Source organism: Amaranthus tricolor, chromosome 11 (assembly GCF_026212465.1).
Source record: "Amaranthus tricolor cultivar Red isolate AtriRed21 chromosome 11, ASM2621246v1, whole genome shotgun sequence".
Lineage (NCBI taxonomy): Eukaryota > Viridiplantae > Streptophyta > Magnoliopsida > Caryophyllales > Amaranthaceae > Amaranthus > Amaranthus tricolor.
The window spans coordinates 25,721,066-25,745,756 of NC_080057.1; the positions used below are offsets into that span (position 1 = coordinate 25,721,066).

General features: G+C 35.3%; 2 protein-coding genes across 2 annotated transcripts; both read right to left on the reverse strand.

Annotated features, from left to right (window-relative positions):
- Window positions 1-812: 812 nt before the first annotated feature.
- LOC130827730 (BTB/POZ domain-containing protein FBL11) lies at window positions 813-17,100 on the reverse strand. Its single transcript, XM_057693569.1, has 19 exons — window positions 16,850-17,100; window positions 16,699-16,749; window positions 15,593-15,713; window positions 14,427-14,565; window positions 14,280-14,329; window positions 13,810-13,898; window positions 13,584-13,731; window positions 12,007-12,043; window positions 11,742-11,893; window positions 10,876-11,389; window positions 9,918-10,199; window positions 8,434-8,579; window positions 6,841-7,176; window positions 5,934-6,177; window positions 5,576-5,631; window positions 4,506-4,586; window positions 3,080-3,124; window positions 2,904-2,972; window positions 813-1,727 (listed from the first exon to the last, which is right to left on the reverse strand). The coding sequence occupies exons 1-19, from the start codon at window positions 17,023-17,025 to the stop codon at window positions 1,551-1,553; spliced, it is 2,913 nt and encodes a 970-aa protein (XP_057549552.1). The 5' UTR covers window positions 17,026-17,100; the 3' UTR covers window positions 813-1,550.
- Window positions 17,101-17,701: 601 nt separating this feature from the next.
- Window positions 17,702-24,183, reverse strand: LOC130827729 (serine/threonine-protein kinase KIPK1-like). Its single transcript, XM_057693567.1, has 3 exons — window positions 23,984-24,183; window positions 19,702-22,306; window positions 17,702-19,009 (listed from the first exon to the last, which is right to left on the reverse strand). The coding sequence occupies exons 2-3, from the start codon at window positions 22,113-22,115 to the stop codon at window positions 18,124-18,126; spliced, it is 3,300 nt and encodes a 1,099-aa protein (XP_057549550.1). The 5' UTR covers window positions 22,116-22,306; window positions 23,984-24,183; the 3' UTR covers window positions 17,702-18,123.
- Window positions 24,184-24,691: the final 508 nt, after the last annotated feature.

Consider the following 24,691-nt stretch of genomic DNA (forward strand, 5'->3'; position numbering starts at 1 on the left):
ATTTTCTTTTTTTTTTTTTTCCGTGAAATATAAATAACATATATATACACTTACTAAAAAAAAAATAAATAAACATTACAACATACAAATTTAAACTAATAATTTATAAAACAAAACATAAACATATATTTAATAATAAATAAAAATAACAATAACAATAATAATAATAAAATTAATAATAACAACATTAACATATATTTAATAATACAAAATTAACAATCACAATAATAATAATAAAATTAATAATAATAACATTAACATATATTTAATATTAACAAAAATAACAATACAATAATAATAATAATTAAATTAATAATAATAAAATTAACAAAATACATACGGAAAAAATTAAAAAAAAAAAAAAAAAAAAAAAGGAGTCGCCCAGATCTGCGCGACTCCTATTTTTTTTTTTTTTTAAATTTAATTACAAATAACTTACCTCGATTGATAAATTCTGGATTGAACTTAATTTTTGCTCCCAAATTTTGCTTTTGTATGTTGGTTTTTTTGTTATGGTGAGAGTATTTTTAGTGTGAGTGTGGTTTATATAGAAAATTTTAGCTTTAATGGCATAATTGTAATTTTTTCAGAAACCAAGGGCAATATGGTAATTTACTAGGGGGTGGCGAAAAAATGAAAAGGGTGGCGAATTATAAGAATTGGGCGAAATTTTAGGGATCCTCCACAATATTTATCATTTGTTGACTCTTTATTATCCTACTTGAACCATTAATCATTATCATAAATTTTTTTTATATTTTATTATTTATATTTTTATATTTTATGAGGTAAAAGATATTATTAACAGGTATATAACAAGAGTAATGTTGTCGTACCTTCATTTGCAACACCTTACACATAACATTGACGACAAATAATATCGTTTTTCAAATAAATATACGAGCAAATAATTTTTTTTTTAAAAAAAACCCAGAGATTCTTAAATGAAGATCACCATCACCCATGTAGTTTTCTTCAAATAGACAAGAAAATGTTCTTTTAATTGACCAAAAATCCTTAAATGAAGATGAGCTGCTCACAGGATCGGAGCACACGACATTAACATTTGGCTTGCAAGTGAAATATTAGGGTATCAAATATACATAAAATAAGATGATTTATAAATCATTCTTGTCAAAAAGTACCAAAAAAATTGGTACAAAATGATGTCCATGGGCATTACTTGATGTGAAACTTCTAACAATAGTACTACATGCAATCGTATGTCCTTGGTCCTCATTTGTATGTATAATTATCATCATCATTGTACATCGTACCCAGTGTATCCCGCCCATAGAAAACCCTAATCAGGGTTTGGAGAGTGAAGGAAGACGACAACCTATACCCATAATATTTGTATATATGTATAGATTTGCTTATATGTAGGGACTCGGAGCGACCGACACCCACATCTTAATCCAAATACAGCTCTGAACGGCTTCGTCAGCTAACCAAATACCAAGCGAAGACTCTTATTTCCAAACTATTTGGAGATTTTGAGTTTCTATAAAATGTAGAATTACATATATTCAGCGTACATTTAAGTATAACTACGTGATTCTCTCTTTCACGACTGTCCTTTGGAGTCTCGTGCTGTTCCACTCGAGTACTAGAGTCTCGTTGTGCACTGGCCTTTTCTGAGCCTTTATGTACTGGAGGTCTAAGGTGCATTTCTGGAGCTTGCATCTTGAAATCTTCACACTGCTAAGTGAATACTTGTCCGTAAACTATATCAAACAGAAAGAGGGCGCATGAAATCCCAACTTCTCTAACATTTGATTCAAATGAAAGGAAATATAACAAAGCCAAAGCCTTAATCTGAACAATGCGGAGACGGTTTTATGAGCCAAAAAAGGAAAAAGGAGAGTCGAAACGAAGTTCAGGCATCACAATTCAGAACGAAAAAACTGCATTTTTTTGGCCAACAAAACAGTAGTTTTACTTGATCGAGTGAATTTGTACATGAGGCAGAAGTCGTGACACTAAAGAGAGCACAGAAAGGAATGTAAATTTTCGTATATAACACAGAAATAAAAGTACTACGTTACTTAGATTCTATGTATCAAGTCAGACACGAGTAGGAATCGGGGGATCTATGGGCATTAACATCCTGAAACTAAGTTTTGTAAGCTATTTCAGAGTGTCATCTTGGGTTGTATGGGAGGATTCGTAAGCTGTATTAGTGTCATGTTATGTCGTAATGGAGGATCCAAGAGTCTGACATGTGACACTTGAAGCGAGTAGGACTATCAGAGTTACACATCATACTAGACGGCTAGAACTTTTCTGGATCAAGGGAAGACAAGATCCAAAACTTTAGTGCTCATGACAATTGCCTAGAGCGGTACAACTCACAAAAAATCCTCCAAAATCAGATATCATACAAGCCTATTACTCAATCAAGACTCGAGAGGATGTTTCCGAATTAAAAGTCGAGCATTATTGAAATCCATGGAATTTCCTAAATACACAAGGGAGACCCATAGAAAGTACATACAGCAACACCATATTATAGAAGATTTAAACCAGGAACTATAGCCACGGTTAAAGAAAAATATAAAACAGCAAAATAAACTTACGCCTACATAACTATATAGAACAGTAAACAGGCCAGTCCAGTATATCAAAGAGGGGCAATTGATTCTGTTAAGTATTTAGCAGGAGGATTCTTGCTAAACTGATTGCTAACTAATTTGATCAGTCCTGCAGAGTACATATTCAGAATGGCTAACAGATACATTTTATGTTGTAATGTGGAAAACTTATGTAGTAGTTTAGTAAGTACAACTAGCCAATTAGGTAAGGGAGTCAAGTTTTCCGGTATTCAATTCATATTCCAAAACTTATCACGTCTAGCAGAACACTGTTTACACAAAAACAGAAAAACAGGGTTGGCCACTCACATTTGGTAAGTCAAAGTCACCTTCACTTGCGTCACACCAATCTAATGATATACTTCGAAGCATTGGCAGCTGTTTCAACCATAAATAATGATAATTATGACTCCCATATGAAAATAATTAATTCCTACAGGGAAATTTGAGAAACATTGCAGGGCTCAGTAAATAAATAAACTCACTCTTGAGGCAGCTTCGAGTATAAAGTTCTTCAGGATTGCAGGGCCCTGAACCAGTTCAAAGAACAAATATCTTTCAGCAGCATATATACTCCATGTAACTTCCACAAAGTCTCTCTTTTCCAAACATGTTTCTCAAATTGAGTATAGAAAATTCATCGCAACCCATGAAGAACATTCAAAACTAGATCATAACAGAATGTAAATTGAAAGAAACCTAACCTATGTAGGAAAGAAAATGTGAAGCAGACTTTCACACTAAAAAGGCAAATAAAAAATAACAGCAGTACCTATCTACAAAAACAAGGGGGGAGTTTAACTATCGTGGAATTAAGCTTATGAGCCACAAAATGGTTTTTTGCTAGGACAATCTACCATGAAAGCTATTCACCTAATGCAGCAACAAATGAACTACTGCATGGTAAAGAAAAAGAGAAAAGAAAAAGGATCAACACATAATATTTATTGATTTGGAAAGGACGTATGAGAAAGTACCAAAGGAAGTACTTTGGTGGTTTATGACAAAGAAAGGTATGTCACATAAGTATATCAGTGTAGTTCATGTATGAGGAACTACCAAGCAATGTTAGGACATAGATGAATGGCAGGAAAATTTCAAATCACAATTGGTCTATATCAAGATTGTGCTTTGAGCCCTTTTAAAAATTAAGGATAGGGCTGTAAAGTATACACTTTGTCGGCAACGATCTCTCACATTAATTTGTTTTGATTTATGTAGCCGACCTCATGTAATTAGGATTAAAAAAAAAGGTGCCTTATATCAAGGTAGTATGATAGCAAGTAGCAACTGAGTATGTCATAACCACAATATATAGGTAAAATGTGACATATTAATCATGATGGTCTAAGTCAACAGAACTCATCAAACTCAATTCTTGAACTTTTTAAATAAGCTATTTCCAAAATTACTAGAGAAATAAGTTTGTAAATTAATTTGCTTCAACGCTTATTTTTCAAATTATTTGCTCTTGAAGAAATAAGCTTTTTTTTTTTTTTCCAAAAAAGTTCTCAATTCTTCCTCCTTTATTGTAGTTAATAGATGGCATTTAGATCAAGCTTCTAATGAAACAGTCAAACAAATTCTATGTTAATTTGGGTTAGGCTCCTTACAAAAAACTCTCTTACGACACCCTAAGTATAAGTCCCGTCCCTGAACAAGTGTTTCTCAAAAAAAAATCTTATTCAGTCAATACCCCCTTATAAGTGGTAATTGGTGCTCCATAGATATTCATGGAATTTATTTAGGTAAAAGAAGAATTGGAGGTTGACATCAGACATGTATTACTATGTACATTTGCATGAGAATTTTCCTAGGAATACTATCAGCTATTTTTACCTGTTAAGACTTAAGACATGTATTACTATGTATTAGGAGATACTCATGATAGAGATTGAACGAAAATCTTACATTGTGGCGGAGCAGGAGGTCTTCCAAAGCCTTTAAGTTGAAAAGATGATTAGTCCCATCAGCTGTCACGGCTCCACAGTCCTAATTTATGTCAGACACAATGTCAGCCACTAAAATCACGAATTAAGGATAATCAGATTGACGTAGCCTCGGGCAGCAGTAATATATCAGATGGGAAGAATAAAATAATTTTTAAAAATGAAAATACGAAAGAAAAATATAAAAGAATTCCCCTGTAATTATAAGAACTGTAGCTTCAGCTCCTGACTACACAAGCAGTTAAGAGTTCATCTTTTAACTAGAACTACCACCAGATTATGGAAAAAAATAACAAAAATTTTCTTCAACAAAAAACCTCCAAGTTGGGGCACTATATCAATGGTGGTAGAGCTTCTATTCATATTCTCACTGTGACCCTCGCACAGGTAGTTAACATTAATTATAGTGAACATTAATTTGATAAAATTCCTACTCTAACAAAGGTTTTTTTCCAAAAAGTATCCTTAACAACATATAAAAATGTAATCAACGCAAATTAGTTCTCAACTCTTGATGTTTATTCAGCAGTGATCTACGCAAGATGGTGGCAAGAAGATGGAACAAGACTTGGAGAAGTTCAGTTTTAATTTGTTCACTTGGTAAGCTATATAGAATATTCCAATAGTATTCCCCACTTTTTGTAAGCAGAAAACAATTTAGAATGTTTCTAGTCTTTGTCAAGTTACTTTATATGACTTCCCTATGGTCAACTGATACAAAAGTTGAATCCATAAACCATTACATGAAATCCAGATTAGCATCACGACGTTGACAACCTAATTACAGGCACAGAATCCTTGGACGTGACTTTGGTAAGTTTGCCCGTCAAAATTGAAGTAAGTATGCATAGCAGCTATTGAGTAACAGCCTTCCTGATTCCAACCAATTGTGGCTTATCAAGATTGACGACGTCATATATATAACCACAGAGGGTGCCTTTTTTATGTCAATAACAGAATTGAAGATTCAGTGACAAATTTGGACTGGTGTATCCAAGCAAAGAGATAAAATAGTAACTCCCATGCCAATACCTCTAGATGAAGAGAAATCAAGCCCGGCCAACCAGATGAGATGATTTGTTGTGAACCTACAAGAGTGAATACAAGCCAGTTTAAAAATCAAAATTTAGGTTCCATTACTGTAGTACAAAAGGGCGATATGATGCCATGGGAAAACTAACAAAAAACAAATAAAAAGTAATAGGAGTATAATAAATTATACTTAAAACCCAAAAAATCAATTAGTTGCGGGAATTGGGCTATTCAGTAATGTAATAGTATAATCAAATATTGTTTTTATGCAGAACAAAGCAAAAATTTCAACCCCCAAGAAGCTGTAATCGTATCAATTAAAGTGCTTTTTGCTTCTTTGTCAAAAATGCATACTGACCTGCACCAAGATGCATGCAGCCAATCAATGACAGCTCAACCAAATTTGAAAAATTCTGCGTCAACAAAGCTAAGTCGTCATTGGTCATCCAAGGTGTTACCCTTTCTAGTTTTAATTTTCTTAAACTTGGAACACTGTGCTTCCAACTCAAAGGAGATACATCTCCAATACAATAGCAGAGAGACAATGCCTGTAGGTTTCTCAGTGTTCCCAAGAGATTCACGATGACAGTATCAGATATCACCTGCAAAAGGCAGACTCCCGATAGTTATATCTACAATCAAAGAAATCGATATAAGGCAAGGGAAAATACATTCATTACAAGCTTTGCCCTTCTCTCTTCAATGATAACTAAATAGAACTCATCACTTATCATTTTTGAAAGAGATGATTCACGGTAAAGAAAAACTAATACTTATCTTTATAAAAGCTCAAATCCACGGAATAGTCCTCAGCTTATTGATATAAAATAAAAGTCTAATACATAAGGATACAAACAACCTATTGATATTAGCAAAATGCCCAGAAATCAAGCTTAGCCTAGCTGAATCCACAGAATAGGCTATAGCAGGCACAGCTTTGCTCAACACTCCAAAACTTTAACAAGTCAAGCTCAACCTTCAGCCTCTTTCATTCTCTTGAACGTGTATCAGAAATTTCAGAACTTAACTTATGCTTCACTCCTCCCCCTTCAACCTCAATACCCTCTCTAGTTTTGACTTATTCATAAAAAAAAGTGATAGTAAATTGACTAAATATTAATCAATTATGTTGTAATTTACAATAGATAAAAAAAAGAGAACAAGTTCCAAATTCATTCTATGTAAGCCAAGGTTACTGAAATTGAGATTGTTAAGCAAATTTAATTATATAAATATCTGATAGATCAAAAGTTGATACATCATACCTGAAACAAAATGGTGACAGATTCCAGCAATGGACATGATGTACAAAGAAGAGTCAGCCCTTCTGGACCTAATGATCCACCTAAACCCACATTTATGGATTTTAATGACCTTAATGTAGGAACTAAATTATACAGAGAGAGAAAGGAAATTCCCCATCCAAGGGAAAGCTTTTCCAACTTGCACTCTTGTCCCAGAAAAAAATTATCACAAGGATGAAAAGATGAATCTTCTTCATGCTCCATTTGGTTTGAACAAACATTTTTGCATCCCCTTGCTTCTAAATATCTAAGGTTAGGATTTTTCAAAACTATATGCAACAAAGCATCTCTTGAGACCTACAAGAGCGCAAAAAAATCTATATAATGACTATTCACAACATAAATAATACTTTTTTCCAAAAAAATTAATACTTCTTTGTGTTGCGCAGACAAACAGACGGAAGCAAAATCAAATTTTGCACAATTGTGAACAAATTCAAATTTAGCATGTGTCAAGGCAGACCAGTGTCATACTTACACATTTGTCAATTCTTAAGATAAGCATGCGGTTATGCTTGTCTCTCAAACAAATGTACACACCTCTGTACCTAAAAAGAACTGACAAATGAGTTGGATGATATTTGCAAACTTCAAAACATTTGCTGGATAATATTTGCAAGCTTCAACTGTCAAATCACTTATAAAAGAAAGAAAAAAAATAGTCATGTATGATAATGTTACACTTATTTCAATGTAGACCTTCAAAATAACAGGTTTTCCACAGATTTTACAATCTTATTACATTTAAATTAATGTGAATGTTTAAAACATCAAATTCTCATAATATTTACAAATACTTCATTGAATGGCTTCAAAGGTTCAACTCATGGCTGTGAAGAAAAGAAGCTGCACTCTCTGGAGAACAGACGATGTGGTACCTTTTTTCACATTCCAACAAAAGAAAAACATAGTCCTCTACAGTCCTAAAAGTCTTTATTTACTCTCTTTAAGAAGGCTAAATGGTGAATGTTTTACCAGTCCTACTAGTGAAGAACAAACCATAATGGCCTTGTTTGGTTCACAATGTTTAAAGATGGTAATGGTAATGGTAATGGTAATGAAACTTCAGTGTATTTCGTTAGAAAAATTATATGTGAAGGTTTATGTTCATGATTGTCCGAATCCAAAGAATTCTTTTTCTTCACAAAATTCTCTTCCTTTTATTAACATTTGAATGAAAGGTATTTGGTAGTAGTGAAATTATGTTAAAAACAACACATGTTAGAGGATGAATTTTCATTCCCATAAGAACGACATGCTACTTTTCATGAAAATTTAAACTGCTATTTTGTATTTATGACTTGTTATCAAAGGGGCCATGCAAGTATTTATACTAGGATTCCTCTTTCAGAATTCAAGCTATTCTTCCGAAAGAATTAATTGCTAATTTTTCTGTGAAAAAATAGGTCAATAAAATGAAATTAAATTCTGCCTTCACGTCTCTGATTATAGGCCACTTTATGTCACAAGCTTTAGGTTAATATAAACCAAAAAAATTGGAACAGGCTCTCCTGTCCTGAAAAAACAATATCAACTTCAAGATTGCAGACTGACCAGAGTGTTTGAAACATCAAGAAACTCAAGCGAGGATCCAGGAAATCTGTACAGTGCTTGGTCAACAAGGGAAGTATCTCTCAAGCAAAGATTCTTGAGCATCTGTCCCCGAGACAAAATATCAGCAAGGGAATTTTCATTAAGACCTGAAATGTTGAGAATTAGGGACGTGAAGTACTTATTAAGCAATTGTCACTTTTATCTTTTTTGTAAGAGAATAGAAAAGAGCAGAAAAGCATAACATAAGCTTATGACAGTTCTTTAAAGAAGACACAGGGAAGTACTCATCAGTGGATGGCCTGCCTGATTTCGAAGCCACTTGGCAGGGTTTTCAGACTATCAACCACTTGTGAAGGTAGATCTTCCAGCGGGAGGGGGGAAGGGGCAATGTGACAAATTCAAACACTTATGAAGGCCCAGGCCAGATCCACAAGCCTTCCTTGCAATACTACCCCAGACGTGGCAAAGAAAGAGCAAAGGAAGTGTAAGACAGTTGAAGCAAGAATAGGGAATGTTTTGACGGTACAGATGGCATCTGCTGACCATGGCAGTACAAAAGGTGTGCTGGATAATCACAGGAATGGTACGGATGGTGAATGGAAATGTAAAGAAAAGGCCTAGCATTTTTGTATCTAACTATATATAAAGAAGGGATTGTATAGAGGAAAATCATTTAGACATCGAGTGTCTAATGTAATGGAGTGTTGAGCTCACTCGAATAGCTCTTGCTAATACAATCATTCTCCTTTCCTCTTCTATTGTCTTGCTTCATAATTCAGCTTCTTTTGATTTATTACTGTTACTGTGCATTTGCTATCTTCTGCTCTGATGCTTAACCATTACAACAACCACCCCACTTCCTCAATACATAGCTTCCACGACACTGCCACCCAGCCCACTTCCCACCAGCATGACAAGTTCCTCCAAAACCCTCAAGCTTGAGTCCCAAAAGGGCAGGGGGACTGTCTTCTCTTTCCTGCTCTACAACCTTAGTCCCAAAGGGGCAGGTCCACGGATAATAGACCACGAACACCACCCATGAAGTCATCATTCAAACCCCTATAACCCAGCTCCACGTTGTGTTCAACTTCATAATGCATCCCCATGAGTGTCAACCACCACATCCCGATAACTTTTATCTTCTACATTACTGAACTACCACCACCAACCAAGCAACCCAAGCCAGAATACCCACCACCGCCAAGACCAAAAACCTTTCCCAACTAACATCACCAACTTCAAATGTGAGGAAAGAAGGTGGAACTGAAAAAACTGAAAAAACCTTCAATAACTTTAAGGTAGTGACGCAATGTACACATTAAATTGTGCCCATTCTTTAGTATAGCATACTTTTTTCTCCAAGAACATCAAAATTCATTAAAATGGTTAAAACGGATTTCAACTAGATACAAACCTCTCTTGTTAATGAATTATAATAGAAAACATATTCAATTAGAATCCATTTATGTAAGAGTTCCACTCACCCTTACAGCTGCCTATATGCAGCACTTGTAAATAAATGATATCTGATAGCTTTGCATATTTATTATCTATCTCCATCTGCGGGTAGTCAATATCTACAACTCTGGAACAAAGAGCAGAAGCTGAATGTCTCCCGAATGAGGTTTCAGTAGCTATAATTGAGTGTAATTTCCTGCATCTAAGTATGAGATTTGCAATGCCATCATCTGTCACAGATATGCAACCTCTAATGTTCAAGTAGCCCAAGGAGAAGCAAAATTCTGCAATGTGATGGAGCTCCTCATCTGGTACCAATTTTAACATAAGTCAGTGTATGAAGCTAAATAACTAAAGGTCATCAATGGAAACCTCGAAAAAATAGACAAAACTCTTAAAGGTCATCTTAAATGGTGAAGCTTGCATAGAGTTGTGATGACTCTACACTAATACAGAATATAATGTATAAAATGCTATTGGACTTTGTTGCGCGAATATCAGATATTGTTTCAAATTTATAAGTTCAAAAAAAGCAGAACATAATCAGTTCTCTTCACTTGAAGCCACGGAGAGTGCAGATGTGCTTCCCTACCAGTACGCGACCTGCTTGGTGGATGACTGGATGACCATGAAGCCACTTTTATGTGAGTGATTTAATTGAAAAGCATGTTCAAATGGAGTTTGTCTTTCTTAAACATATGTGGCTAGTAACAACCCTTATAATTTGGAGATTTTTTTAACCATGGGTTTGTTTTGCTATCAAATTCTGTGTTTATTGGGTAGAATACAGATTTGTACATAGGACATTATGTGGCATTTTCCTATGGTGCTTACAATCAATGATTCTCTCTACTCCCCTCCATTTCTCTCACTCCCTTGCTCTACCATCTCCTCTAGCTTCTGCAACCCTTCTCTGATTGAGCTCCTATAAGTTTCAAAATATCTTAAAATGCAAACTGTATAATAGATAGAAGTACAACTCACCTGAAAAGTCACTACGTCCTTCCAACGTAAGTTTTGTTATATTTGATACATGTGGTCTTCTTTCACAACATGGAGACACATCAAAATAACTTTTTAGTGCAGGACTACTTACAGAATCAGAATATAAAACAGACACATTCGAAGATAGCAGTGGACTAACATCAACAGTCAAGTCAACTTCCAAGACCGAAGAGTAATTATCAATCAGCTGACATAAGCTTTTTGTTTCAAAATCTAAAAAGTACGCCATACGTAGAGTCCTTAAGAACGGAAATGACTTCTGAAAGCATTTTGTCACAGCACCAAGATGCAGCAGAGAACACTGCGAGATATCTATTTCCATCATTGCCTTGAAAGACATGGCAGGCAAGTGCAAAAGCCACTTTGGACACACACGATCAACGGATTTTTTTCCTATATCCTCCGAAAATAAGGAACCCACAGAAGTTTTAGGAAGCACGGAAACAAACAAATCTTTGGAGGTTATTTGAGGGCATCCAGAAAGATCAAGTTTCTACATAAACCAAAAAAATTATTATAGCCCGTCATTGAGAAGAACAAGAATTTCCTAGCAAAGCTTCATGCTTTTCTATAAGCAAAAAAGAAGGTACAAATCGTCCACATTTTTGAAGAACGGGTTAGCAATTCAAATCCAAAAGTAAATGAACAGATCTGAAAATAAGTGTATTCATCCAAAAGTAAATCAACAGATGTGGAAATAAGTTTGTTCATTCAAATCCAAAAGTAAATCAATAGATCTTTAAAACAAGTCCGTCAAGAAACTTGTTTGATTGTCCCGCTAAATTTTTATATTGCATGTCAGATCCTCCCATACTCAAACAGAAAGATCAATGCAAGCAGATTACCTTTGAATACTCTGTCAATCTAATCTTCCTATTTCTCTGGTCCCTGGCATCAACAATAGAATTTTGATCCTTTGACAATTTCGTCAACAGCTTCATTATTGCAGCAACACTTTGATTTGCGATTATGGAAAAATAGGAACACCTAAAATTCCCTGGAGACATTCAAATTAATTGTGCATAGTAATTTTACTAAAATACCAAGTATGATAAGCAAAGAGATAAGCAAATCATGGGCAGTTCAAACTGCCAAGAAAACCTCACATACCCATAATGAACCAAAGTGGTAAAAGGCTGACATGAACCTGTTAAAGAGAGGATATTAGATTCAAAACACAGAGACGTTACATAAATAAAGCTATTTAATAATTGAAGACTTGTAGATCCAGTGTAATGTTGGTCATGTATCAGTTAGCCAATAATAGCTGAGGAAGATCCAAGATAGTTGCCTCTAGAAAGAACAGAGAAAACATTCAAAACAATTCATCTTCTATTAATTTATATTATTCTGAGAGCGATCCAACAAAAAAGTATACATGCCCCCTAGGGGGAACAGTACGTTCGAAACAAAGGGATTGCACCTTTAGGCTTCCACAGTCTAAGCTACATTTGACTAAACAACATCGTGCCAAATATTGCCCGCATCACTGTACCATGACCATACCATATTGTAAAGGTTTTTAAAGCCACCGTGATCAAAATAAAAGCCAAAACAACCACGAAAACTATATTGCGATTTTGTGACCATCACAAACCGCATTTTTGCACTATGCTAAACAAATTCAGGCTGTGAATTTTTATTACAATGCAGTACTAGAGCTACTTGCATATAAGTAATAAAATTATAAGAAGCCGAGATCAAAAATAATTTTACCTTCAAGAACAACACATATTTTCAAATCTTTGAAATGTAATGGTTAAACTTACTCAAGAGTGAAGGTCGTCTGTTACTTTCAAATGGAGGATGTATAACACTATCACATAGTATTTCATAATGTTCAATGAACAAGAATAATGCTCGTCACTTCCTCAAAATACACGCAAAATACAAGCTAATAAAAAGATTTAGTCATACATCAAGAAAGGAACATGCACCATCAACAGTTAAAGCATCTATTATGAGCCTTGGACAACAATGAAGAGTTCTCAAAGCTATCTCTCTAGGATACTTGACAGCATGCGAGAGTTCCTACATAATGGATACTTTTGCGGCAACTTGCCAGCATCTACATAGTTCACATGCAGTTGACGTAGATGTGTGCCTTTCGCCATGCTTTTTTATGCTTATTACAGTCAGTCTCACTTCTCAATTAGACAATGACCACACCACCCTCCTGCTTCTCCTCCCTTACTTCCTCCACGTCCAAATTCTAGTCCTATCTATCTGTCTACCATAGTGCCTATCAGCACAAATTACAACAATTCTTTACATCCCTTTTGTTAGAAAGGACATAATCTATAGGAAAAAGATGTTATGTGGATATGAGAGGATGGTGAAAAAGAAACAACTTCCTGGAAAGTAAGATACCAATGAGTTGTTTGGTAGTAAAAAGGTAAAATTGCAACTTCACCCGAAATCACTTTCACTAAAAACAGGAGAAGGATGCTTTTCAAGACTCATATAACTGGAATTTCCCACCAAAAGTTCTACTTCCTAGAGTCATCAATCAATTAAACAGTTTTTTATAATCTCCATTTTCCAAGACACAGGCCCACAAAAGAAATGCAAGTTCCTGTGAAGTGCATGAAGAAATAACCTTAAAAAAAGGACTAACAAAACAAACTAAAGGAAAATGAAAAAAAAAACATTCAAAAGCAGACAAGCATATTAGTCTGGATGACTACCTCTTCAAGGATGCTCGTCCAGTCATGTGTTATGATTTTCATCTGCTCAGAGTCGTCACTCTCACCATCATAGGCCTTTCTTGTTTGTTCCAGTGATTTCATGTTTGCACGAAGCCAAGATAGTAATCCATCACAGAGATGCCTCTCACTGTCAATTATTAGGGGGGGTTTATATAAAAAAATTTAAGATATCAACATAATGGCCTCAATGACATATCTAACTAACCTGTCCACTGTCAAATGAGGATGCTTCACACATGAAACAAGGAATCTGTATGGAAGATCAACAAATGTGTGACAGGATAAAGCCCACATCTGCAATAGAAAATGTATCATATGTATTACTATACTAAATGAATGCAGAAGACTAAATGATAAGCATTAAATAATCAAGAAAAGATTATTTGAACGGTGCTTCCACAAACGTAGAAACACATAATGCTCTCTCTCAATATAAGATCTAAGAAAATTTTTTATAAGTAATGGACTGTGTGCCACATACGAGATTTTTCAAAACTAAATCAAACATGACACTCTTAGGACATCCTCACGGAGGACATATATTAGTATATTTGGAGCTTTAGTAACTGAGATAATATATCTTGACAATCTGATATCAAAAAGTACATTTAAAAGTAATAATTTAGTAAGGGACAAGAGCTACGCAAAGAAAATGTTCAAGGAATAGATGCATACAAAATTCCTGGCCACATGGTCAATACACAGCCCTGAGATCCAGTCGATTGCTGCAACATCAAATGACGTTCTCAAGATCAAAATCTAAACCCAAAGATGAAAATCAAAGCGAAGCTTTTAAAGAAAGAAAAAAGCAGCAGATCCTACCATGTTCCACACCAAATTCCCAAAAGTTAGTGAGATCATCCAATTTTAGTTGAGAGGAAAGCTCGTCGTTCATGATGTTATCAGAAAGCCAACTTTTACACTCTAAGGCAAGCCTTTCCAATCCAAAATACAGTGCAGCCTGAATATGAAAGAGAAGAAAACACATACTCATTGGAGAACCAAGACTATCCTTTACAAATTGATACCCATATTATGGTGTTTCACAGCAGAAAAAAAATCTTCAACCTTCTTTCTAGGAATAGAAGGTGGATAATGGTGAATTTCCTTTAATCATGAGTGGAATGGAGATAATTTTTAATCAAGTTGATAAAACAGAATCATGGGAAATAAGTTTTAGTGAGTAAGAAAATCATGGGTGGTGATGCTCTAACATCCTCAGAAAACAACAAACATAAAACTCAATATTTTATGACAATATAAAGGTTTTCGAACATATCACATAGAAATTAAGAGGGTAATGAATGAATGTACAAGGTTGGCTGGATTCTCTTCCAGACAACAGAAAAAAAATGTTTGCTTTACTCAATATTTGAGCTGAGCAATGTTAATCTTGGTTTACTATGTGGATCATGGATGAAAAATTTGGATTATTTACCAGGCAGTAGGAGTGGCTGCAGATATGTCTTCTCAGATTAGTGACAGATAGACAAAACATTAAGGGAGTGTTTGATAAATGGCTTTTTAGTTAATTTTTGGATCTTTTTTGGCTTTTGATTTATTGGTTGGTCAAAGAGCCAAACATAGTGTTAGGTAAATGGTTTTTAAGCCACCTGAAAAAACTAGCTTTTAAGTTAAATGAAAAAGCTAGTTTAGCTAGCTTTTATCATTGGCTTTTGGTTTGTTAATCCGCTTTTTCTCTAATAAATAACCAACAACCAATACCTAATTTCACCCAACCTCTCTTATCCAACTAGCTTTTAAGCCAATAAAAACATTCAACTAAAAAATCAACCAACGGTCATTGGCCAAACACCCCCTAAGATTTTTCCACCAAAAGAAAGAGAAGAATTGTATATGAGCAAATATAAAATATGCAATTATTTGATTTGGTTTATACTAGGGTTTGTCGAGCAAAATTTGCACACTATTTATGAACAATGAAACAGCGTTTTCCCCTCTAAAAAACAGAGAGAAAATAAACTTACTTGACAAAGAGGAATGAAACTACAAGATGTAACTTCCGTGTGGCATCCATGTATAAACCTCAAAATATGTAGAAATATCTCAAGGTCCCATTGAATGGAAACACAAAACATTGACGATTCACTACAAGACAAAGAAAATCACAAGGATAATAAACAAACTAATAAAGCAAATCAATTCATATTGAAAGTAAATTTAGAAAATGATAACTATTACACTTTCAAAAAAATCATATGTTATAGAACAGTCATCCAATGTGATTTATTCCTGTATAGTTGACCGCATATAGTCCTCGTCTTCTCAGGTTAACTAAAGAGATAACAGTCCACAAAACAATGGGGCAAATATTATATAACGAAGGGGATTAATAGTTTGGCTATAGGCTTGCAGAACATTAGACAATGTTTGTGGGTAACTTGAGGTGCCTTGAAGAGAAGATTCTAAAGAGCTTGCAAAAGACTGAGGTTTGAGCTTAACAACTGAAATGAAGGCTATGAAACTATAAGGCCTTATCTAATCTCTTAAATCAAGGACAAGAACTCAATAGCATCGAAACCTAGGTAGCCATATGCACCAGAATGGATATGACGAGTCCAGATTTTACGCGAGCAACTCAACCAACAAGATATTCAACCCAAGTTTTACTTGAAAAATTGGCAAGACATGGATTTTAGTTGTGTAAATTGTGAATCGCTCAACGATTCTCAAAGGTTAAAACAAGTCTAAGCAATGCGCTCGATCAGCTAAGCAGTGACGTTGCTATGCAAGTGAGCCAAATGCATTGCTTGGCAACTGAAACTACAAATTCGAATCTTAAGTGTTTGGCCACATGCTCAAATCAACATTGACCCATGTTTTCACACTGAGCAACTAGCTAAAACATACTTATAACTTATAAGTGAAAAATACCCAAAATAATTAACACCACTAAAAATTTCCAGCTATTGGAGGGTTTGAACTTCAGTAGAATCTGTAACTCTAATTCAGAATTTGCAATATTAACAAGCATTGTAAAAACCCAAAATCAAATAGGAGTACAATAAAGGACAAGCAAATGAACAGATTAAGCACAAATTATGTCAAAAAAAGTAGTAATTGCTTAAATTACCTAAAATTTCCACTGAGTAAGCTCCGGAAATAAGAAGACTGTTCAATTAACCTGAAATTAAAACCAACAAAAAAGATTAGACTGAATTAAAACGAATCATTCGTATTCAAAAACCCTAAAATTTTTGTAAATGGAGTAAATCACGGCTTGCCTGGTACGATTGATCTTGACTCTAACAACATGATGAGTGAGTATGGATTGTAAGTCCCAGGAAGAAATTGCGGTTGAAATCAATATGATTTGATTGGAAACATCTGGTAATTCTTCGTGGTCAAGAAGATTTGGGTCTTTGCATTCAATCACCACCCAACCATCTTCTCCTTCCATGCTCGTATTCGCATTTACGACTCATGAACATAGATAACTGACTCTGATCATCACTTTGTATTTATGCGTGGCTTTTAGGATTTTAATTTATTTTTTTCTATATTTATTGTTATTTGGTTTGTTTTTTTAATATTTTATAAATTACGGTAATTATTTAGGCATTTATATTTCTGCAATGGGTAGATAATTCTTTGATGATAACACATGTATCTACAACCAACAATGACTAATTTCCTCATCATATTTACACCAGATAACAATGACTAATTTCTTTGTCGTATCCTCCGTAAACAAAAATAACTAACTTTATCGTTATATCCAACTCTCTCGAAGGGATAGACATGATTATGAAATAGTTTTATTTTCCGTATATCCCTTTAAATTTGCTAAGCTATATCTAATAAACGTTCAATTTCAATTTACTTTATGTAATTCAGAGCAAACAAATAGCAATAACATATTTAAAATGTGAAAATTGAAATGTATTCAAACCATATAATAGTGTTGCCACTCATTTGCAAACACTATAATAAGATGGTTATAGTTCTCTAAAAAAAATGTTTTTAAAAGATTTCTCAAACTCTTGTGGAATGTTTTCTTTATCCTTGTTTGATTTTTAATTCAACTTTTTCGTTCAAACTCAAGAGACGCACATATACGTCTTGTATTGTATTGCGTATATTGTATGATCAATTTTTACGATTGTTCGAGTGCACCTGATATTTGTGTTGGAGGTTTGGGGCACAAAAGAAGTTCCAACATAGCATTGGCATATACTATTTGCAACATGGTATCCGTATTCCTTATACAACCAAATGGGTCGAAAGGGTGAGAAAGGAGCAACTATCACTTGTTTGAAGTCGTTATAACATGAGGTCTCAAATCTGAGACTTGGACGAGAATGGTTTGTAGATGGCTTCACGAACTCGCCGACTTAACAATTTTTATTCCCGACTTTTCAAGTAATTTGGGAGTTCTTAACACGGTCAAGACGATGACCCAGAACCACCACTTCCCGGTATAAATAAAGATTAACATGTGATAAAATTTACATTATGAGTAGACTTGGATACAAACATCATCGGGAAAGGATACCCGCTAAAACACCTCGAACTCTAAATGCTCGGCAGAATCAGAACCAGAACCAGAACCAGAACCAGAACTATAGTCGATATATTTGTTGTTCTTTTCAAGGGACGCTGGTTTTGGCATTTCATAGCTCCGATACTCGGGAAGCTCTGGAGGTAGAGCACATCGGATCAATGCCCAATTCAATCCCTCGAAGAACGGGTGTTGTTTTATCTCAGCAGCGCCTCGTTCAGTCCCCAAGCGATTATCCGGCTCTTTTACAAGAAGGGAGGATATCAAATCCCTCGCTTGAAGGCTAACCAGAGGACTGTCCGGGAATTTCAGGTTCTGTAATACTACATTAGCCAGGGTTTCCTCGTTCCCAGCTCCCTTAAACGGTGTTCTACCGTACAGCAGTTCATAAAGAAAAATACCGAACGTCCACCAATCAACGGCACTTCCATGACCCTCTCCTTTGATGATTTCCGGGGCTAAATATTCGTGGGTACCCACGAAAGAATTGGAACGTACTGTGGTGGGCTCGGCTACTAACTGCAGTAATGGTCTCATCTCAGCAGCAACATCAGATTTCATCTTCCTCAATTTCGAGGATTTGTTGGAAGAGGCTAAAAGTCTAGGAGTAAAGCATGTTACTTGGAAGGAAGGTTCAATGCAGAGAGGCTGTACACAACGTGTTTCTACGCATGGGCGAGAGACCTTTCGTGAGGTGGTCTCTGACATCGATGCTGAGACGAGAAGAGTCGGACTAACAGCACATCGGAGTGAGAGGTCAAAGTCAGAGAGCATGATATGCCCGTCTTCTCGTACTAGAATGTTTTCTGGCTTCAAGTCTCGATAGATAACTCCGAGCATGTGTAAGTACTCCAATACGAGGAGGACTTCAGCAACATAGAATCTGCACGACAAATGGAACGTTTAACGACATATAGTTGGTCCAAAGCTTAAATTTTTGATAAAAAAACGCCATCGTGGAATAATAAGTTGGTGCAAATGGAAAGAAACTGTTTTAAATTTTAATTATTCGGGAGAATAAATAAAGAGTAATCATACTAAGGGTGGAATTTCTATGATAATCCGATCATGGATCATTCTATAATAATCCCAACTTTGCAACTGTTTTATTGGGGTAAATTATGATGAGACAATGATTCGGACGTACGCATTGCCAATGCCAAGTGGCTCTTTCCTAGGAAAGTTTTTGGGGATCAACTGTGTGCAACCATCTTCACATATATAAGAGTTGCAAATAATTGAAGGAGTATTTTTAGTATAAACCATTATAATCTGAAAGACTGAAACTAAGAACTATAAAACTTTGGTTCCATCGAGTCGGGACAATGAGACATAATGTAAATGGCAACAAGAAAAGATACCAATGGCATTTCAAGGAATTGCCAAATCACGAATACATTCCAACCTATGTGACTTGGACTCGGGTACGGGCATCTGATATGGGTGCAGATCCTAGGATCCGGTACGACAATTTTGGAATTTTAAGATACGCAGATACGTTTTTCAGAGATGTATATGTTCAAGCATTTGCATCTTAAAAAACAAACGAGCCATACAAAAAACATGATAAGTTACCTTGCAGCTTGTTCGATAAAACACCGGCCAGGCTGTCTCTGCCGGAGAACATGTAAATCACCGCCAGGACAATACTCCATAACTAAACACGATAAGTTATCTGATGTAAACTGACAGTATAAAGTCGGGAGAAACGGATGATCGAGCATCCTCAATATCTCTTTCTCCGTTTGTGCCCTAGATATCTTATTCCTCCTAGCCAAGAATTCATTGTCCATTACTTTAATAGCAAATAGACAGTTTGTACCAATGAGCTCAGCGAGATATACGGTTCCGATGTCTCCACATCCAAGCTTCTTCAAAAGATTAAAATTTCTTAGTCCTATAGTTCCGTTCTGAAACTTCACACAACGAATCGCTTCCCATCTTACATCTTTAGACATGTGCGGCCGACCACAAAAACTGGGTCTGCTCAAATTAGTTTCTTCACTAATGCTTGTGCTACTGCTACATTCATCCGGGCTATCTTTTGAGCTCTGAGTGAAATCCCCCATGAACTTCAGCTTTAAATTGTGACTAAATTCGGGAACAACAAACTTGGATTTATTTGAGCTACCAGAACTTGGCCCGAGTGTGCTGACATCGGAAATAACATTGCAAGAACTGACTTCAGCACTGAGACTAACAAAAGGAGATACCGGTGAATCCTGAAACAACACAAGAGACTCGTGATGGGGCGGAGGAGATTCTTGATGGGAAAGTCGAGACTCTTGTTGGGATACCAGAGATTCCAAACAAGATACAGAAGATTCTTCATTGGCTTCTCTCCAGGCTTCTGTTTCAGTCACTACACACTGGCATCTCGGACACACTATTGGATTTTGTCCTGAATATAAGTCGTTATTAAATTCACATTGCACATTTTTCGAGCTATTATCGGCATTCGTCTTCTTTTTGTGTTTCCTCCTAACAAAATTCTTAGTCTTGATAAGAGGTTTCACCAAATGCTTTGCATTTCTAGAAGATTTGCTTGCTTTTTTCCCCTTTGGAGAGCCAGTTGAGGATATAATCTTCGAACTGATCTTTTTTTCGGTTCTTATGCCCAATTCTTTTGCTTCTACTTTTGCTAGCTTTTCAGCAGATTCTTTGCTTACCAACCTGTTGCTGTCACCCAAAGCTTTAACACCAACATCAGGACGACGTGGGGAACAAGTGGGTACATGCTCATCCTCACACATTGCATGTAACTTTCGATTCTCAGCTACAATCGAAACACTAGCCATTTCCTTTTCCTCCGCCATTTTCCTGGCAAATTCCCGTTCATTTTGCAACGATTCTGCCAAAGGGGTTCGACTACCAAGCTCTTTTGACGCAATGACTTTTCCATTTTCCGTCATGCTGCTTTCGGTATGCTCTTGATGTGATAAGAATTTATTCTCCACCTTATGCCCTCTATCGAACTTTTGGTTGCATACACCTTCTGAAATTGTAAATATCTCCTTAGGCGCAGAAAATTTTGGGGTATGCTCCGCAGAATTCTTCCCATAGCTAGAAGATGAACGCTTGGGTGATGACTTCTCTTTCTGCAATGATTTTTTCAAGGATTCATCACCAACTATATGATCAAAGGCCGAGAAATTTCTGGATGAAGCTAGCATAAACATCTGCTTTTGTTGTATTATATCGGTGACTGATGTTTGATCCTTCATTTCATTTGACGATGTGATAAGACCCATGTCAGGAATCCTATCATCGGCATGCGGATAAGACGGAGAGAATTTAGATGGAGGTTTGCTGGGATTTGATACTAGTTTTCCGCTGTCCTTTGACCCAAAACCCTTTTGATCAGACCTCGGAGAACAGCCAGCTACTCTTTTAGAAAAAGAACTTCGGTCTGAAAGCCATATATCTGACGACGGATACTTTTGAGATACATTACCAAAAGCGTCGAAAATCGTTTCCTCAGGAACAAGAGATATTTCAAGCATGCCTTCTCGATCATCATCTTGGGATTGATCAGATACACTCTTTTTAACGACATTTCGGTGCATTGTAATTACCCTCCCAGCTTCTGAAGAACCAGCTAGCTTTGATGAACGTTTCATCGCTGCCATTTCTGATGCCTGAGAAAGGCACAACCCCCTAAGCGCCTGCTTAAGATTAACACGCTCGGAAATTCCATGTCCAGGTGAATAGGACCCACTTGCCTTAACCGGCTTTTTCGAAGCATTCTTCCTTGATGTGCTGGCTTGGCTTCGACGAGAGTACTCGTGAGATGAAGCTCTGCGACTGAACATCTCAAAGAGCTGGTTCAGATCATCCTCTAAAGAGCTTATGTTCCCATTGTTTAAGGCAAGAGATCTCTGGTTCTTGTCCCCTCTTTTCGACTCCGATTCCATATAATTTTTACCTTTTGATTCCTCCTCTATTTCGACGATTTCACAATTACCAGGAAACATAGTCATGTGCGCCATACTGAATAAGAATTATGGTACGGGAAATGAGCACAAGACACAAGTAGGTGTCACATACCGATCTACTTTACAGGAAACATCAAAAAGCTTAAATCAGAAGCGATCTGCTCAAACCCGCTTGGGTATCCAAAATTCAAAAGAGTAGAATGGTGAAAAATCACCAACATACGTCTCACTGCAACATAATAATCCTGTTGGAAATGCACAACATCGATAAATAAGTGTCAAGTTCAACTAACTCATATCGAACTGCTGAAACATATTTATGCATTTGATGTTTTAGATGGGTGGAAAAAGTTCGAAACAATAAAATTAGGAAAATAATCCTATAAAACAATAGAAAAATCACTAAATTCATCAATTGTTCAACACTCCACTCATTGCCCAAGTTCAACTAAAGCATATCGATCTGCCGAGACATATCTATGTATTTGAAGCTTTGGATGAGAGTAAAAATTTCTAAACAATCAAGATTAGTCAAAGAGCTACTTTTATGAGAGACCGTCTCTCGGCGAGACGACCTCAAACAAGGAACCTATGTTCTCATAATGTGTATGAGATGGGTTATTTAACCCATGTATGAGGCACGTCTGTCGGTGAGACAATCTCATACAACAATTTGTGTTAGTCAAATAATACTTCAAAAATCAAAACAATAGAAAGATATCTAAATCCATCGGTTATAACCCAATCCATTCATTCTTAAGAATCGATTACACTGACCAAGAAAGATACATCAACAAAGATAAAACCATTTAAATTTCTCAAATTACTTCCCTGTCCATTACATTTCATTTGTGAATTTTGTTGGGATAATTTGTCCCACATAGATGAATTAAAGATGGTAAGCATACTTTATAAGTCATTGGAACACATCCTCCCATTGCCATATGGTTTTGGGATGGTATCTCATTTGCTTATAAAGTGAGTGCTCTGTGCAGCTTGTGTTTTTCGATTATATGCAGGCATTGACAATAAGTCCAACTAAACTTAACAAATTTTTCTATTTTCCTAGAGCCTCAAGGCAATGATAACATGTGGGGTGTTTTGAATTTCAACATTCATCCTTCCATTCAAAACACATCTTAAGATATAGTAAAAGTCCTCAATCCTCATATTTGAAGTAATTTACAAGAAAATGTCTTATCATGTAAATCAACTTTTGAGATATTTGAGTAAATTATGAGAAAATGTCAAGCTTAGGTAGGAAGCATATAGAGTCAACAGAAACTCCCCAACCACCAAGCATATCTAAATACACTGTAATGGCATTTCAATTCTCAACCAATCATAACTACAATTGCCAAACATAAAGAAACAAAGAAATCCAGCTCTAATTCCTACGCTTAAGATAATCAAACAAGCAATAAGAAAAATAAACAAAAAAATGCAAAAAAAATTACAAAATTTGTAGTCTTTTTTAAAAATAAAAAAAAATTCCATATAATGAGCTCAATTAGTAATTATACTTTGTTATAGACAAAAAGATACTAACTTTAGTGCAAAAGAATAGTATTTTACTCGATCCAAACTCAGGAAACTAGGTATAAAAATTTAAAAGCTCAAAAAAAAAGCTCCCAAAACAAAAATGCATCAAAATCACGGAAACCCATCTACAAATCTTAATACCCAATAAAATTTCCAAAAATCAATCCAATTTAATACAAATAAAACACCAAAATAGGGTAAAAAAATTAGCAACCCAGTTCAAGAAAATGCAATTGTCAGAATTTTATAACAAAAGATGAATACTATGTTGAAAAAATATACAAATAATAATATTCCATGCAGTAAAGCTGAGAACTTTCAACATTTTAAATTTAAACCCACCAAATATAAACAGAAATGGAAATTCAAAATGTAAGTACCTGAAAGAGTAAAAATCCAGCTTGATAATTAATGGGTGTATCATATATTCATATGTTGGCAGTAATGAATGAAGGATATCAACCAAAAAGAATGTAAAGTGTTTAAAACCCTAATCCCAAAAACAAAAATTAGATTTTCAGAGAGAGAGGATTTGAAGAAATGGAAAATGGTGAAATGAAGGAATGGGGGGATTTGGGATACACAAAATTTCAGTGAGTTTCCATACTAATTTGTAGAATGGGTCCCACACCACAATGATGTTTAGTGGGACTCACATAGTCACATATACTCCCTACCTCCCACAATATTATTTTTTTACAAAATAATTTTTATTTTACGTAGATGATTTTATATTTCTCTTAATATCGTTCACATTCAAATTTTAAACAAAGAGCTCTCAACAGGTCTTGAACCACCCGCGTTCTGCACTCACATGTACATTATGAAGACGCTCCAAACTCCAAATAAAATGTTCTCGTGCCTTTCATATTTAAATAAATCGAAGTTGCAATTTGGCCCATTACCTCACATTCACAAGGAGTCCAGGTTTTTTTTTCGTTAAAAAATTTTAAATAATTTTAATTTTTTATTTGTTTAAAATTATAGTTCAAATAAAATCGTCATCTCAGATGGCAGTTTGCTAAATAAAATAATACAAAATCGTCATTTGAGATAGCGATTTTATTAAAAAAATAAATAAATAAAAT

Bases quoted from the DNA above. Each gene is read 5' to 3' on its own strand.
- LOC130827730 (XM_057693569.1), bottom strand. From the start codon at position 17,025: ATGGAAGGAGAAGATGGTTGGGTGGTGATTGAATGCAAAGACCCAAAT. The intron at 4,587-5,575 runs GTATTGGCATGG...GACATAAATTAG, and splicing joins TGATTTCTCTTCATCTAGAG to GACTGTGGAGCCGTGACAGC. The intron at 3,125-4,505 runs GTAAGATTTTCG...GAACTGGTTCAG, and splicing joins ACCTCCTGCTCCGCCACAAT to GGCCCTGCAATCCTGAAGAA.
- LOC130827729 (XM_057693567.1), bottom strand. From the start codon at position 22,115: ATGGCGCACATGACTATGTTTCCTGGTAATTGTGAAATCGTCGAAATA. The intron at 19,010-19,701 runs GTAACTTATCAT...TTTGTCGTGCAG, and splicing joins TTTATCGAACAAGCTGCAAG to ATTCTATGTTGCTGAAGTCC.